Here is a 14,524-nt window from a genome sequence, read left to right as displayed (position 1 = left end):
TAGTAAACATCTAGTGAGTACTTACTAATATTTCACATGTTTCTAAGAGTAAGGTTATGTACTACCAATATATTCCACACTTCCAATGGCAGGTTTTGAGAGCTGATAAGCTTTATTCAGTTATTACATAAGCATAACATACTTTTCCAGAAAATCACAGGCATTTTAGATGCTGCTGCTCAGCATAGGGAGCACTGATGAACTGAGATCAGCTGATGCTGTGTCTGTGTCAGCCGTTTGGGTGAAAAACTTACAGGAGCACTGAGCTAACTTCTCCCTTTGCATCAGTATTGATTATTAAATGTGGAATGAAATAGTGACCTAGATACTTGAGCCATTTAGCAATGCAAGAACTGTGGCCTATTTGTCTGACCTTAAAATTGCTTGTTCCTGCCAAAGTTGGTAGAAGTGAATCAGGAGCCAGGACTGCTGTAACTCCAGAGCATGGAGATGGCTTTTTGTGTGCACAGAGGGATGGACCACTCCTGTCCCCACTGAGATGAACAACTTGTGCTTTGCGGAGACAGGCATGGGCCCTCAATATTTAGTTTGTTTATCCTATATTTCTTAAATATCACTGCTGTTCTTCCTATTACTTGTGGCTGGCATAGAAGTATGTGCAGGACTGCCAGCTGTATGTGTTGTAAGTAGAATTCACATGCTAACAGTTAAACAGTTTTTATATCTTTATTTGTTACAAGTAAATCAGCAAGGACAGCCTTGTCTAAGTGGGATGGGCATTACTGACATTGATTTACAGCTGACTGAAGAGAAAGGGGAGGCAGTGAGGACTCTGGCTCTAATATTATTCAACATCTGGCTCATCCGTGCCATTTCCCAGCGCAGGAAGCTCCCTCTCAGGTAGCAGCCCATACTCATTTAGGAAAGCCTCCACATCCACAGCAAAAAACTCCTCACCGAACTGTTCAGAAACACTAATGAAATTGCTCAGGAGCTCCCCGGCCTTGTAGACCAGCAGGGAGGGGAGCACCTCGCTGGAGAAGCGATCCCCGGCGCCCGTGCTGGAGGCCTTGATCTTGCAGAACTTTACAGTGGGGTACTCGGCCGCCAGGCAGGCCAGGCTGCTGTTGAGGGCCTCGCAGCCCTTGACGCCGTCCTCGTAAATGTGCACGATGACCGTGGTGGTTTTGTGCTCCTTCTCCACGGCCTCCAGGAACTGTTCCCCGTTCTGCAGCTCGCACACGAAGCCGAACTTGGGCCCAAAGCTGAGGCGCTGGTGCATGTCCTGCATGCAGCGCTTGCGGTACTGCTGCAGGCAGCTCTCGTCCTCCTGTGCCGCGTGGATCAGCTCGTACTCCTGCATGCTCATCTGGGGAGAGCCAAAGAGGGACGTGAGGGACTGGGGGCCCCTTGGGGCTGGGATGGGGATGGACAGACCCCCCCTGCTGTCTGGAGAGCACCAAAAGCTGAGCTAGAAGAGCCATCACTCCCTGCAGCAGCTCCGTGTTGTCATTATACTATAAGAGTTCTATTAGCATTACATCGCATGGGTTCCATATTGCTAGAGTTTCATACTGCCTTGATGTTTCTCATAGGCAACTCCTCTAAGCACTGACTCTCCTTGCAATAACCAACCAATCCACTCTTTTATAACACTCTTCTTATTGGCTACAGCTGCGGCCTGCTAACATCAGGCCTGCTCCTAATCTTTAGTAATTCGTTCAGCTACAACTCTTTAGAGGATAAGATTATATTCCATACCACCTTCATTTACCCATACTGTATCTCCCTACAGCTCCGGGAGGTCTTTTTGAGTGACAGGTGAAGACCCTGTCTCAACGCTTGCCTGTCAGCATGATGGGAATGAAGGCAGTGGCAAAAATCTGGCAAAAATTGATGGATTCAATTTTTAATTAAAATCAAAATTGATTAAAATTCCCACCAAGAGTTGGTGGAAATTTTGCCAGTAGTGAAGCAGGCTTAATTCCTGTGCTATTGGGTGTGACAGTGTTCACAGGGGTCCGAGGATGAGGGAAGAGATGAGGATCTGACTCCATGTTTCAGAAGGGTTGATTTTTATTTTATGATACATATTATATTAAAACTATAATAAAATAATAGAAAGCTAGCTAAGAATAGAAAAAGAAAGAATGATAACAAAGGCTTGTGTCTTGGACACAGAGTCTGAGCCAGCTGACTGTGATTGGCCATTAATTAGAAACAACCACATGAGACCAATCACAGCTCCACCTGTTGCATTCCACAGCAGCAGATAATCATTGTTTACATTTTGTTCCTGAGGCATCTCAGCTTCTCAGGAGAAAAAATCCTAAGGAAAGGGTTTTTCAGAAAATATCATGGCTACAATTGGGTGTTTGGTTCCCCTCTGTTTCAGAATCAGTAAATGATCGTGAGTAGTGATGTTCAGGCTCAGAGCTCTATCCTGACTTACAGGTTTTTAAACCTGCTAAAAATTTTCCATCGCACTAACCAAGGATAGAGCATCGTGGCAGAGAAAGGAGGAACAAAGGTCAAGCTGTGCTGTGGTAGATGTGAAATACACTGCTTGTTTTACTGAAATTACCCTTTGTTTGAGAGAGGACTGGGTAAAGAGAATCACAGAGCCACTAATCAAGACTGGAAAAGCCCTCTAAGATTAAGTCCATCCATTAACCCAGCACTGCCAAATCCACCTCTAACCCGTGTCTCTGAGCACCATGTTCCTATTTTTTTGGATTCTTTCAGGAATGGTGATGCCATCAATGCCTGTGCAGCCCCTTCCAATGTTTGACCACCCTTATGGGGAAGAAGTTTTCCTGATATCCAATCTAAGCCTCCTCTGGAACAACTTGTGACCATTTCCTCTCCTCCTGTCCCTGTTCCTGGGAGCAGAGCCCAACCCCTGGCTGTCTCCTCCTGTCAGGAGTTGTGCAGAGCCACAGGGTCCCCCCTGAGCCTCCTTTTCTCCAGGCTGAGCCCCTTTCCCAGCTCCCTCAACCCCTCCTGGTGCTCCAGACCCTTCCCCAGCTCCATTGTTTTGCAGATGTGTTCTGTCTGCAATGTGAGAACTCTGCTAAGTCACATGGAATTTGAGTGGAAAATTCAAGATTTTCTACCTTGTAGCAGGCATGTTTTATACAGAGCCAAAGTTAATTCCTTGTGCTTATCTTACCTTACGGCAGAATCTCTCTCGGGTGTCTTTGTCATCTCTGCTGAAAGATCTGTGCGGTGAAGACATTTGTCTAAGCATTTCTTTCTTACTCAGGGGTAAGGAGTCTCCATCTTCACTCTCTAATTTGAACTTCCTCCAGTCATTGATCACACCTTTGGGCCCTAAGAGAGATGCAGTTGGGTGAGAAAGTTGCTGCAACAAGAGGTTTCCTGAGAAGTTTGTGTTCTGTGCCGGCTTGTCCCTCTGTGCCTCACTTTGTCTGTCCCTACTCCTTCCAAAGCACTCTCCAGGAGTGTGAGAACCAGAGCTTTTGGATCAATGAAAGATGAAAGAAGAAAGAAAAAAGAAAGAATGAGGGTTTTTCTCACCTGAATAATTTCAGTGATCTGGTTCCCATCAGGATACTTTGGAAGGATTTTGGTGAACTACATGAGTAGTTAACACGGATGAAGGTGTTGAAACATAATAAAACTGTCATGCTGGACAAAGGTGGTGTTTTGTAGACAAATATTTTATTTCTTTATAAACAGGTTACTTAAATATTAATTTAAATATTTGATAAAATTTAAATATTATATGTGCATAAGGACTCGGAGTAAAACCAAGAATGCAGGACATTTGAGATTATTTTTAAAAACCCCCAAAAATACCTGTTGTACTGGACAAGTAATCCATAAGGCAAATGATAACTCTGATTGTAATGCAGATCTTGCACTTTGGAGCTGCTTGATTAAACTGCTTAAGTTTTGAAATTGGGGGAAAAAAATTCACAATTCCAGGCTGTTTTTCAAAAGGAAAACACTTAATCTGCATCTTAGATTATAAAGCAAAACCAAAGAATATTTCAGTGCTTTCAGAGGTGAAGTTTCCTATGGAAAATTTAGAAAAGACTGGGTAAGCAGGTCTCATTTTCAGAAGGAAGATGTGATGAAAATGAGATGTGGTGCGTGTGTGTGTGTGTATATATATATACACATATATCTATAGAATGGTTTGAGTTAGAAGAGATCTTAAAGCTCAACGCATTCCACCCCCTGCCATGGGCAGGGACACCTTCCACTAGCTCTGTGCATATATCATAATCTTGGCCACCAGCAGCAAGGCTGGTTGGGAAATAATCCTGGAGTTATTACAAGAGCTGCATTCATTATAGCTCCAAGGAAAAGAAGCCCTTGGAGCAGAGGGAGGCAATGATTGGCATCCTGTTACCTGGCAGCAGGGTGGAGGAGCTGTAGAGCTGAACACAATGTCAGTACTTATAAAAATCCTGGTGATTGAGCACTGGATTAAAAAGAATGATGGCTTTGAGTGAGGTCTCTTTTTAAACCTTCTAAATGCTGTGCTGTGTTTGCCACAAGGGGCATTTTTAGCACGAGTGTTCTTTCTGTAAGAAGGAAAAAATCATTTTGCCTTTCTAGTGAAATGTTATCACCTAGTTCAAATGTGGGTTTTGTTGCTCTTTTGTTGTCTCTCTCCTCCCCTGGAGAGCAGAGTGAAGCAATAAACCACAGGAGTGAGGCAACAAACCAACAGGAGCCTTGCTGGGCCATGGCTCTTGATGGCTTCCTCAAGTGTCCCCTGTGTTTGCCCTTTGCTTCAGGTTTGAGGAGGAGCAGCACAATTTTGTAAATTACAACTGCTGTAATTTGGTGTTATCTGCCCTCCATGGGGGCTGTCACTTTCCCCAAAACACCTTCTCATTGCCTTTGGAACCCGGGTTTTTGTGCAAGAGGTTTGGCCACTGGAATTCTGGGCTTCCCCAGTGAACACTGACAGTTTAACTTATTTTTGGGAAAAACCCCCAGTTAGTTTCCTTGCCTGTATGTGTTGCCTGTCCTTCAAAGTCTTCTTCCAAGCTGGTGTTGGCATTTTCTTCCATTTCAGTGGCTGGAGTAGGAGATGCTGCAAGTCCCAAAGGGAGAACAGTTAATGACAGGATAGCAAAGGGATAAGCTTGCAGCAGGTACAGCACAGTGTGTAATTTCCTGTAGCTGGTGAGTATCAGTGAAGATCAAAATACACATGGTAATTATGGAGCTTGTCATTGACCCACAGAAAGCAATTGGGATATATGTCAGTCTCCTTAAAACTGTGCCTGGCCAGATTCTCAGGTGAGGGTTCCTTCATTATGCTCTTCCTTCCCAGTCACTGGTGAATATCAGGAACATGGTCATGGGAAATAGTGGGTGTAAAACTTCCTGCAGTGGAAATGTGTACTGAGTATTTCCTTACTATTTTTTTTAATCCCTCTTGGAATTGTACCCTATTCATTTTCTGAGTGCTGTAAACATTTATTTTTAAGGGTTGCCCAAATTGCTCATTTCACATACAGAAAACGGAGCCAAATATTTGAACCTGTCGGGTAAGAGACCTCTGAACATCCTGGAGCTGGTTGGGCCATATTTATTGCAAAACAGCAAACTGATGTTGGTTATAAATCAAAATCACTTTCTTGTTCCACCCTTTCCATAAACCAGGCAACCCAAAGAGCCAGATAACACTCTCAGGGCACTGTGATTCACCAGCACCCTTTTTGTCTCTTACAGTGGAGTTTTTGGTGGAAAACCACATTTATTTTGAGTGTTCCCACCGAGGACATGACCCCAGACCAGTGGTGCCAGAGCACTACAGAGCAGCAAGAGCTTTAAGGCCGGTGATTTGAGAGTTCCCATTAAGTCTAGATTAGTTTCAGCTGTTCAGGTGCTAAGTTAAGCTTTGTTTGACTTCACAGTACAAAGATGTTCTCATGCCATGACTGCCTTATTTAAAAGCTGCTGGATTGTTAGACTGGAATGATAAATAGTGATGTATCTGCCTTCATTTTCCATAGCACCATCAAAGGATAATGTGGAATAACAGCTGAGCAGGACACAAGGTATCTGTATGTACTGGGACTAAAGCTGATAGGCAAATGTGCAAATAAGTGTTCCATGCATGTACTCATGACAATTAATCAAAACTTGTGGGAAACATTTCAAGTAAGTTTGGAAGAAAAGCAGGTAACTAATTAAGGTTCATTAGTATAGATTCTCTAGGTTGCTCTAGAGATAGGCTGTTGTCACTGTAGATCCAGATTACCAGATCACTTGCTGTTCCCTCAGTTCTGAAATAGAAATCTGAACTAATCCCTTCTCACTAGGCAAAACTAAGAATCTTTGCCATGTCAGGGATGAACAGGTATAAATGCCAGGTCAAACCCTTAAGTCATTCCCTTGGCTTACACAGACATCTACAATAAGCTCTTCTGGCTGCTGCTGTGGATTTTCTTTGTTCTGGGGGGAACAAGAGGATTTGATTCTCTGTATGCTTTGCTGTTTCAGATCTTTGAGCTGAAAAACACAGGATATGAAATTCAAGGAACTCGTTTGCATGCTCAAACCAGAAAACTTGTCTGTGCTTTTCATGAAACATCTCTCTTCCCAGAGGTGGGAAGGGATTGCTTAACAAATGAAAGATCTCTGTAAAATTTATGTTACTGATCTATTGTGCCCCATAAATCTGTGAAGATTACATGAATCATAACAGCATAAAGGCTGTGTTTCACCATTCTTCTGCAGTGTGGCACGAGGCAACAACCCTGACTGTGCACGGGATGGGAGTGGGAATTCCTAAAGCTCAATCCTGTCCCTGTGACTGAGCGGGGCTGGGAGCCAGGCATGCAAACCCTTCCCCTTCAGCTCGGTGGGGATGTAAATCTTTGTCATTCTTATCTCAGCCCCGGGAGAATGGCTGAGGCAGGTGTTTCCCAAGCAGGCAGCTGAGGACAAGGCACACGGGCAGGGTGGTCCATGGGAGGGTGCTCCAGCACCTCTCCTCAAGGAAAGCACAGCGGAAACGCTTGCGTGTCATGTGTGGGCAAAGTCAGGCAATCAGTCAGGCAAAAAGTGGGCAGGGAACTCTCCCACATCCTCATCAAGGCTTGAGGTGGAGCTGTTGTGGCTGGCTGGGGTTTTTTTTTTTTTTTTGAGGAGGTGTTCTTTTATGTGCCAGGCAAGCGACGTTTTCCAAAGTGAAAAATGAGCTTCCCAATAAATGGGGGAGTGTGGGTGCTGCCAGCTGTGGAGGCTGTGGTTATGCAAGGGCCTCTGTGAGGAAATGTCCGTGTGTAAGGCTGACTCAGCACAGCAGAGAGTGTCACAGAGGAGGTCAGGATGGCCCATCACGAGTGTCTCAGAGGAAAAGGTGCCACCTGCTTGCCTCTACAGGTGTGCTGGGAGCTGGTATGCCTGGCATGGGGATGGCTGGAACCCTCCTCTGCATCACATGGCACCTCTTGCAAGAGCAGCAGCCCCATGCAGAGGCTCGTGTGGCTGCAAGTGGGACATCCTTTGTTGACTGATAGTGTTGTCTTTTAGTAATTCCTTTAAGGTCACCTGAATACGGTCACCAGCCTGAGTAGGCCTGAGAGCATTGTTGGGCCCAGCACTCAGAGGCAGGGATTCATTGCATGGGGATGATTTGATTCAGCAGGAATGGCCTTGTGTCCTGGAGAATGACCATCCCCGGCCATTCCAACCTCCTCTTACAGATTCCTGACTGCTTTACAGCTGCTTATTTTCTTTTTTTAAAAAATCATATTACTGTGCAGTGTCTCAATCCCAATACATGACTGGCTCAGGGTAGGAGCACAGAGTCCCTCGAGAGGGTGTTGCTTCACACAGCAGGAGGATGTGCAGTGATGGTTACATGATGATTAATGTCATCACTGGAGTTAATTATGTCTCCTGGTTCTAAGGCAGCATCCACAGACCTTCCAGCCCATCAGCTGCCATTGGTACTGACCCCAAGCATTCCCCTTGTACCATTCTGACATTCCAGATGAACAGCAGTCTCTGGCAAGGGGGAAATTGCTAATTTAGAAAGTATTTTGTATTTTCATTCGCTTTTCTCATTGGTTTTGATGACTGAAAGTGGCTCAAAGTTCAAATGGGTGTAACAAGTTCTTATCAGGTCTGTGGGTCATCAATGCACTAGGCCCTATTTTGTCATGGGTATGGTGGCTTTACACATGTATTTTAAGAGACTGATCATTCTATAAGTTCTTTACTTTCCTGTCTTTCTGACAGATTTTATGAGTGAAGAAATGGAGAAGGTTCTCGTGTCCAAAAAAACTTCTTCAGGAGGAAAAAACCCAAATGCAAAGTATAGGCCTGATGCTGCCATTTAATCTCTATAGCTCTGGATGTGTTGTAGATCAGAAGCAGAATCCCTGTTACTGCTGCTCATTCCCCTGGTCTCATTAAACTGGATGGGCCAGCCTCACTACAGGGTAGAAATAACCATTTAATGAAGGGGTTCCTTTTTATCCAATATGGAAGAAGGTTTACTGCTTGGTAACAAAGCATAGAATCATGGAATGGTTTGGGATGGAAAGGACCTTAAAGCCCATCTGGCCACCCCTGCCATTGGCAGGGACACCTTCCCCTATCCCAGGTTCCTCCAAACCCCATCCAACCTGGCCTTGAACACTTCCAGGAAAGGGGCATAATTTTATGCCTTTGGCCTTCACAGAGATGTCCCTGTTTATCCAAAATTACAATTTTACTATTTTCTTCTGGTCTTGTCTTCTGAGGTACCTCAGGAAGAAAGCACTGTAGCTGTGTACTTGTAATGAAGACTTATTTAATCCTTGTAAAAGGATTGCAGCTGTAAATACAAAAATAGTGTCTTGCAATTGTGAGTTATAGTTACAGAAGAGAAGGAAAATATCCCTAAACAAACTGTAAAAGGCAAGATGCATTCTGCAAATGACAAAGCCAATAAATAAAACTTGCTCTCCAATATAAGAGTCTTTGCTGCTAGTCCAGTACATAAACATGAGTAATATTTTTCTTCAAATATAAACATGTTCTAGGCACAACTTTGCTGCATTCCATCTGTGCAAATCCTGCTGAAAATGCTGTTTGTGTCAGGGTTTAGGTAAGCAGATTAGCAGCAGGCTGCAGGTCCCCAGTGGTCAGTGGGATATTGCTGGGAAGCAACGACATTTTGGGGACCCTTGAGGGGGACAGTGAGAACTGAGAGGTGTTTGGCAGTGAGATGTGGTTGCACATCTCTGTGTCAAGCTCCCTGTGGGTGAGTGCTCAGCTGGGATGGGCTAAAAGTGTTCCCTTGGCCCTTGGGAAGAGTGTTTGAGCTCGAGCAGCACTTCCCTCTCCCAAGGGTAATTTGAATCTTGCTTCTCTGCCCCTTTTCCCTGGTTCCCAGCTGCAAATTTCCCTCCCTGACTGCTCCTGTCCTCTCTCCCACATGGCAGGTAATAGTCACAGATGTACCTGGCACAGGGGCAGCTTCTGAAGCAAGCAAGACAAGAGAAGGAGCAGCCACGGATTTAAATGTTCAGGTTGCTGAAATCTGGGGGAATTGGGTGAAATGACATGGAACTGGAGAAGGCATCATTCCCCCTGCCTGGGCAGTGAAATGGAGCAAGTCCCCACTCTTCATGTACCCTTGGGAGGGCCAGCATCCCCCTGTGCCTGCAGCAGGGACAGGTTTCCAACAAGAACCCTTGGTCATGGACACACTGAGGTTTGCAGGAGGCATTAGCAGCATTATGTAATCAAGATCAATGCCAAAACTGGGGTTCCAGCCCTTTGCCCAAGGCCCTTCCATGATCAGCAAGTGTGGAGCATCTGCAGCTCCCCTGGCACCACAGGCAGTCAGATCCCTTACAGGAAAGTGGCTAAAGACAGGCTTAAGAGCCAACCTGCTTTGACTAATTGTGTCATCCCAAGGTGCAAGGACAGGATGATGGTGTGGCAAAATGGAAACATCCTGGGCTCACCTCAAGGAGAAAATGTGGTGCATCATGGAGTGATAAGGTCACCGTGGCTGGGAAAAAACATAATTTCAAAACACCAGGACTTGATTTGCTAGAGAAGAGGTCACATGATGGGAATAAAACATAAAGCAGGCTGGGCTGATGCAGGGAGCACGTCACTGGGGCTGATGAGAGGGTTATGGGATTGGATTATTGCCTCTATCCGCTTTAGCAGAGTTATTCTGCTCTTCATTTGTGAGGTCGAAACATTTTAAATAGATGAGTTCAATGTTTCATTTATCCTTAAGGCTCTGGCAATTAGGAAATGCTTTGTGTGACTACCCCTGTTTTCAATGTTGTGTTGGGCTGCAAGATCATGGGATTAATAAATATCCCTTTCTCTTCCTCTTTATTTTAGTATTTCGAAATTTGGCCTATAATTATGCACCAGGAATTATTCATCTTTTCAGGATTGCAGTTATTTCTGGATACCACTCCAAAACAGGAAATTAGCTCAATGCCTTCACAGCAGTCAGTGACAGGACAGGAGGGAATGGCTTCAAACTACTGGCGAGTAGCTTTAGATTGGATATTGGGGAGAAATTCTTCCTTGGGAGGGTGGGCAGGCCCTGGCACAGGGTGCCCAGAGAAGCTGTGGCTGCCCCTGGATCCCTGGCAGTGTCCAAGGCCAGGTTGGATGGGGCTTGGAGCACCCTGAGCTCATGGAAGGTGTCCCTGCCCATGGCAGAGGGTGGCACTGGATGCCTTCCATCCCAAGGCATTCCATGATTCTGTGGTTCTATGATTCCCTTCTACCAGAGCACCACAGTTTTTGTCCAGAAAGGTAGAATGCGGGTATTTTAAAACAGGACTTATTTTATTTTTTGAGGAAAAATTACAGTTGTCATTATTATTGCAATAGTATTAGTATTGCCAGTAGTTGCTATGTCAAACTTCATTTAGCGTTATTAATTTCATTTAGCAAATTTCATTTAGCATTTTGCAAAATTTTTATTTGGAAAAGCTTAATTTTATATCGGAAGCGGTAAATATCTTTCGAAACTTGGGATTCAAATATTGGGGCATGTTACATATTTGTTGGATCAGCTCCATCATTGTTACAATTGTGATGAATTAATCCTTTTTAAAAGATTAATTTGCCAGGAGACCAACTATTGATTTATCTTCTTTTTAAACAAAGTTGGCTGTATCAAGCAGGGTGGAAGAGGAGGGTGGCTGGATACTGAGAAAATGTCTATTTGAAGCCAGAGGGAACAGCCAACGTTTTCAAATGCAGATTATTTAAGGGCACGAACCTCAATCCATGTTTAACCTCAATGCCTGCCCTGATTTGTCAGATGGATTGGACAGTTCACCACAGTGCTCTGCGAGCCTGGGCAGAGTTTTCAGTTGATATTTAAGTGTGTGTTTCTTTCTGAACTCCATGTTCATGTTTGCTAAAGCTGGCATATCAGAGCCTTCAGAGCCTTGGTTGGAGTTTACTGCTGTATTTAGCAAAGTCATGATGGATGGCAGAAGCCCAGGGGAGAGATTGTACATAAACTGAACAGATGTTTGCAATGTGTATAATCCCTGAAATTTGTCAAAAATCTCTTGTGTCAGGCAGTGACTGGAGACAGGCACTTGGAGAGGTTGATGGCTGGTGTTTTATGGAGAAGGGAAGGAACTTGAGTTTGTTGGGAGATTAATTAAAGGTCTAGAAGTAGCTACACTCTGAGGACTTTAACCAACTCTTACTGCTCCTTTCCACCAAAAACTGAAAGAAGCCTGTGAGAAGTCAACACTGGTGAAGCTGGAAGAGCATCCACTGTCTCTTTTGGGATGGGTTTGACCAAGAATGCCTCCTAAGGCTCTAGATATACAAAAAACCTGCCCACAACAAACAGTTAAGAATATATTTTTGGAATTATAATATTTATTTCTGGTGGGGTTTTATTTTTGCCTTTTTTTTCCTCCTTAGCTGGTAGATGTTATTTTCAAATGTGTATTTGTATATACAAATCAGTAGGAATATTTGCTTTTACTTTTTTCATATCTACACTTTGTTACCATCATTTGGAAAACACAAGCTTGACTTAGCCAACAGGCTTCCTCTAAAGCAGGGTCTAAACAGTCATTATCTCAAACTTGAGAGCCAAACAAATTAAAAAAAAATGAAATTCTTCACAAGAGTTTTCATATTGCTGTGTTTTTTATTGCTGGCTTTCTCTGACCATTAACATCCATCCTCTGAGATGTGCGAGGATCTCATTTGTTGCTTTCCCATCATTAAAAAATTAGATTATCTTGTAATTCTGACCCTCTCCCACTGAATTAGAGCCTTTCTCTGCAGTTGGGCCTCCTATTTCCAGAGAACATCCCTGTGTGAAGGGACAAGAGTGAACCATCTCCGGCTTTGGGCACTGGAAAAGTACCCTTGACCAGGGATATTTATTGACTTTGTGGCAGTTGAATGAGATTTACACATCTTGTGGTGCTGATTTGGGTGTGAATCACAGCAGAGCAAGATCTTGCTATGGCAGGGAAAGGGACAAGTGGCCTTGGGTGGTCAGGCAGTGGTGGAGTCCCCATCTCTGCAGGGATTCAACAGTGGCTGCCCTGGATGTGGCACCTGGGGACATGTCTTGGCCTTGGCAATGCTGGGTAAAAGGTTGGATTTAATGATCTTGGAGATTTTTTCCAACCTAAATTCTGTGATTCAGCTTGTGCTCTCAAGAATTTCTTGTGTTTTCCAGCCTGCCTCATTGGAACTCTTCCTGTAGGACTGGCAGAGCTGAGCAGTGGTGTTGGCTTGTGACTGCCAGGTGCTTCCTCTTCCTCCATTCCCGTTTTTATTCTGCTGCTAAAGCATCCTGAGTGCATCTCCACATCTTGAAAGATCTGACAGAATAATTTCCTCATTTCTCTTACATGGGGAGATCCAGAGGTAAAAGTGGTCTGTATTTGTCAAAGGCAGTGGAGATGCTGTCAGGAGGATGCTGCCAGTCTGGAGTTGGGTTCAGCTGAAAACTGAACTGGGTTCAGTTTTCTTCAAAAGAGAAGAAAAAATTCCTCTATTGAACTGTAAAGCTGTGGTCAGCTGGATGTGGTTTTGGTTTGGTTTTTTTTTAAATTTACTTGACCATTTGCCAAAAAATGGAGTTACCATGAAATTGATTAAATGATGGTTGCCCAGGTCCTGCTCCAACCAGCTGCCTGTCAGCTTCCAATACCAGAACTAACATTGTCTCCACTGAATGAACCTCATATCCCTGTGGCAGCTATGATTGCAAGAAGTCAGTGATGATAGGAATGTATTTCTCTTATTACCTTTATTAATCAGAAGATGAAAGCCAAAGCAGACAGGATTGTGTGCCCACTGAAAGCCCTAGAGTGTTTACATCAGGTCTGTAACTTCCCCATATCCCAGAATCACATCCTGGCTGGGGTTAGAAGGGACCTGGAGCTCATCCAGTCCAGCCCTCTGTTAGAGCAGCAGGATCTTATCCAGGTGGGTTTGAATAGCTCCAGAGGAGACTGCACAGCCTCTCTGGGTGGCCTGTTTCAGTGCTCAGTCACCCTCACAGAAAAGTTTATCCCATTCCTGCAGAGAGCTTTCATACCATTCATGTCATTCCAGAGGCTTCATGTTTTCCTTTGCATCCTGTAATTGACTTGTGATTATAAATGGTGAGCTTTCATCAGCTAATTTGTAAATATCTTTGCATGTGACTTGTAAAACTGCACAAAATTAGAATTACTATGCTTCCTTTTCAAAGCCAAGAGAGGCAAGCTGGGGTTGCTGTTATGCAGCAGCTGAGGCATGTACATGCATTTTTCTGAGCATGTAAAAAAATGTCATGATTTGAAGCATAGGCTGATGGCTTAAAACACATGTGTTCCCTGTCCTGCTCCAAGACACAGCTCAGATAAACAGCAGAGCAAATCCTTTCCCAGGGACTTGCTTTTCTTTATGTAGAAACTGGAGCACAAATGCTGGGCCAGTTTCTCTGTGCACACTTGGTTGGTTCTAAGACTTGTTCACAGGGACTGCCATGACTCTATGCAAAAATTAATTCCAAATGTTTTAGCCTGCTCAGGCTATAGTTGTGTCACCTTCTGAAAAGCCATCTGACAGTATTCTTTGAGACTTCTGACATTCACTGAGTGCAAGAGCATCAGCAGCAAAGCCTGTTCTGACATTCACGGAGTGCAAGAGCATCAGCAGCAAAGCCTGTTAACAAGCAGGAGAAGAGACTGGGAGCTTGTTGCAGAGGAAAAGAAGGAAAATAAAGGAAACAGAATGATCTGGTTGGAAAAGACCTTGCTGTAAACCCTCTGATTCATTTAATCCACTTCACGTGTGCACAGCAGCACCCCAATGGCAATTTAGCCCTCCCAGGGAGGGGATTTGGAGCTGAGCCCAGGGGCAGCACTGTGATTGCCCAGCTGCTGCTTGGCTCCTGCCAACCCAAGGAATGACAGCATCATTGATATTGATACTGTGGCATGAGGAGAGGGAAAAGTGCCCCAATTCCTTGGGTTCCTGTGACAACCTTGAGGGTGAATGAGTAATATGCTCAGCATAGGTGCCTGAGCATGGTGTTCCTGATTTAATTACCCTCTGCAGC

General features: G+C 44.3%; 1 protein-coding gene across 1 annotated transcript; it reads right to left on the bottom strand.

Moving 5' to 3' along the window:
• Positions 1 to 805: 805 nt before the first annotated feature.
• Positions 806 to 5,027, bottom strand: PDC (phosducin). Its single transcript, XM_054286169.1, has 3 exons — positions 4,952 to 5,027; positions 3,134 to 3,294; positions 806 to 1,330 (listed from the first exon to the last, which is right to left on the bottom strand). The coding sequence occupies exons 1-3, from the start codon at positions 5,010 to 5,012 to the stop codon at positions 806 to 808; spliced, it is 747 nt and encodes a 248-aa protein (XP_054142144.1). The 5' UTR covers positions 5,013 to 5,027.
• Between the last annotated feature and the right edge of the window lie 9,497 nt (positions 5,028 to 14,524).

Source organism: Melozone crissalis, unplaced genomic scaffold, assembly GCF_028551555.1.
Source record: "Melozone crissalis strain CALT ecotype California unplaced genomic scaffold, PUWL_Pcris_2 ptg000045l_1, whole genome shotgun sequence".
In the NCBI taxonomy this organism is placed as follows: domain Eukaryota; kingdom Metazoa; phylum Chordata; class Aves; order Passeriformes; family Passerellidae; genus Melozone; species Melozone crissalis.
This window is presented reverse-complemented; position numbering and strand designations above follow the sequence as displayed.

Coding starts and splice junctions, on each gene's coding strand:
- PDC (XM_054286169.1), bottom strand. CDS start 5,012: ATGGAAGAAAATGCCAACACCAGCTTGGAAGAAGACTTTGAAGGACAG. Junction 3,295..4,951: donor AGGACAGGCAACACATACAG/GCAAGGAAACTA, acceptor CATCTCTCTTAG/GGCCCAAAGGTGTGATCAAT. Junction 1,331..3,133: donor GAGAGAGATTCTGCCGTAAG/GTAAGATAAGCA, acceptor GGCTCTCCCCAG/ATGAGCATGCAGGAGTACGA.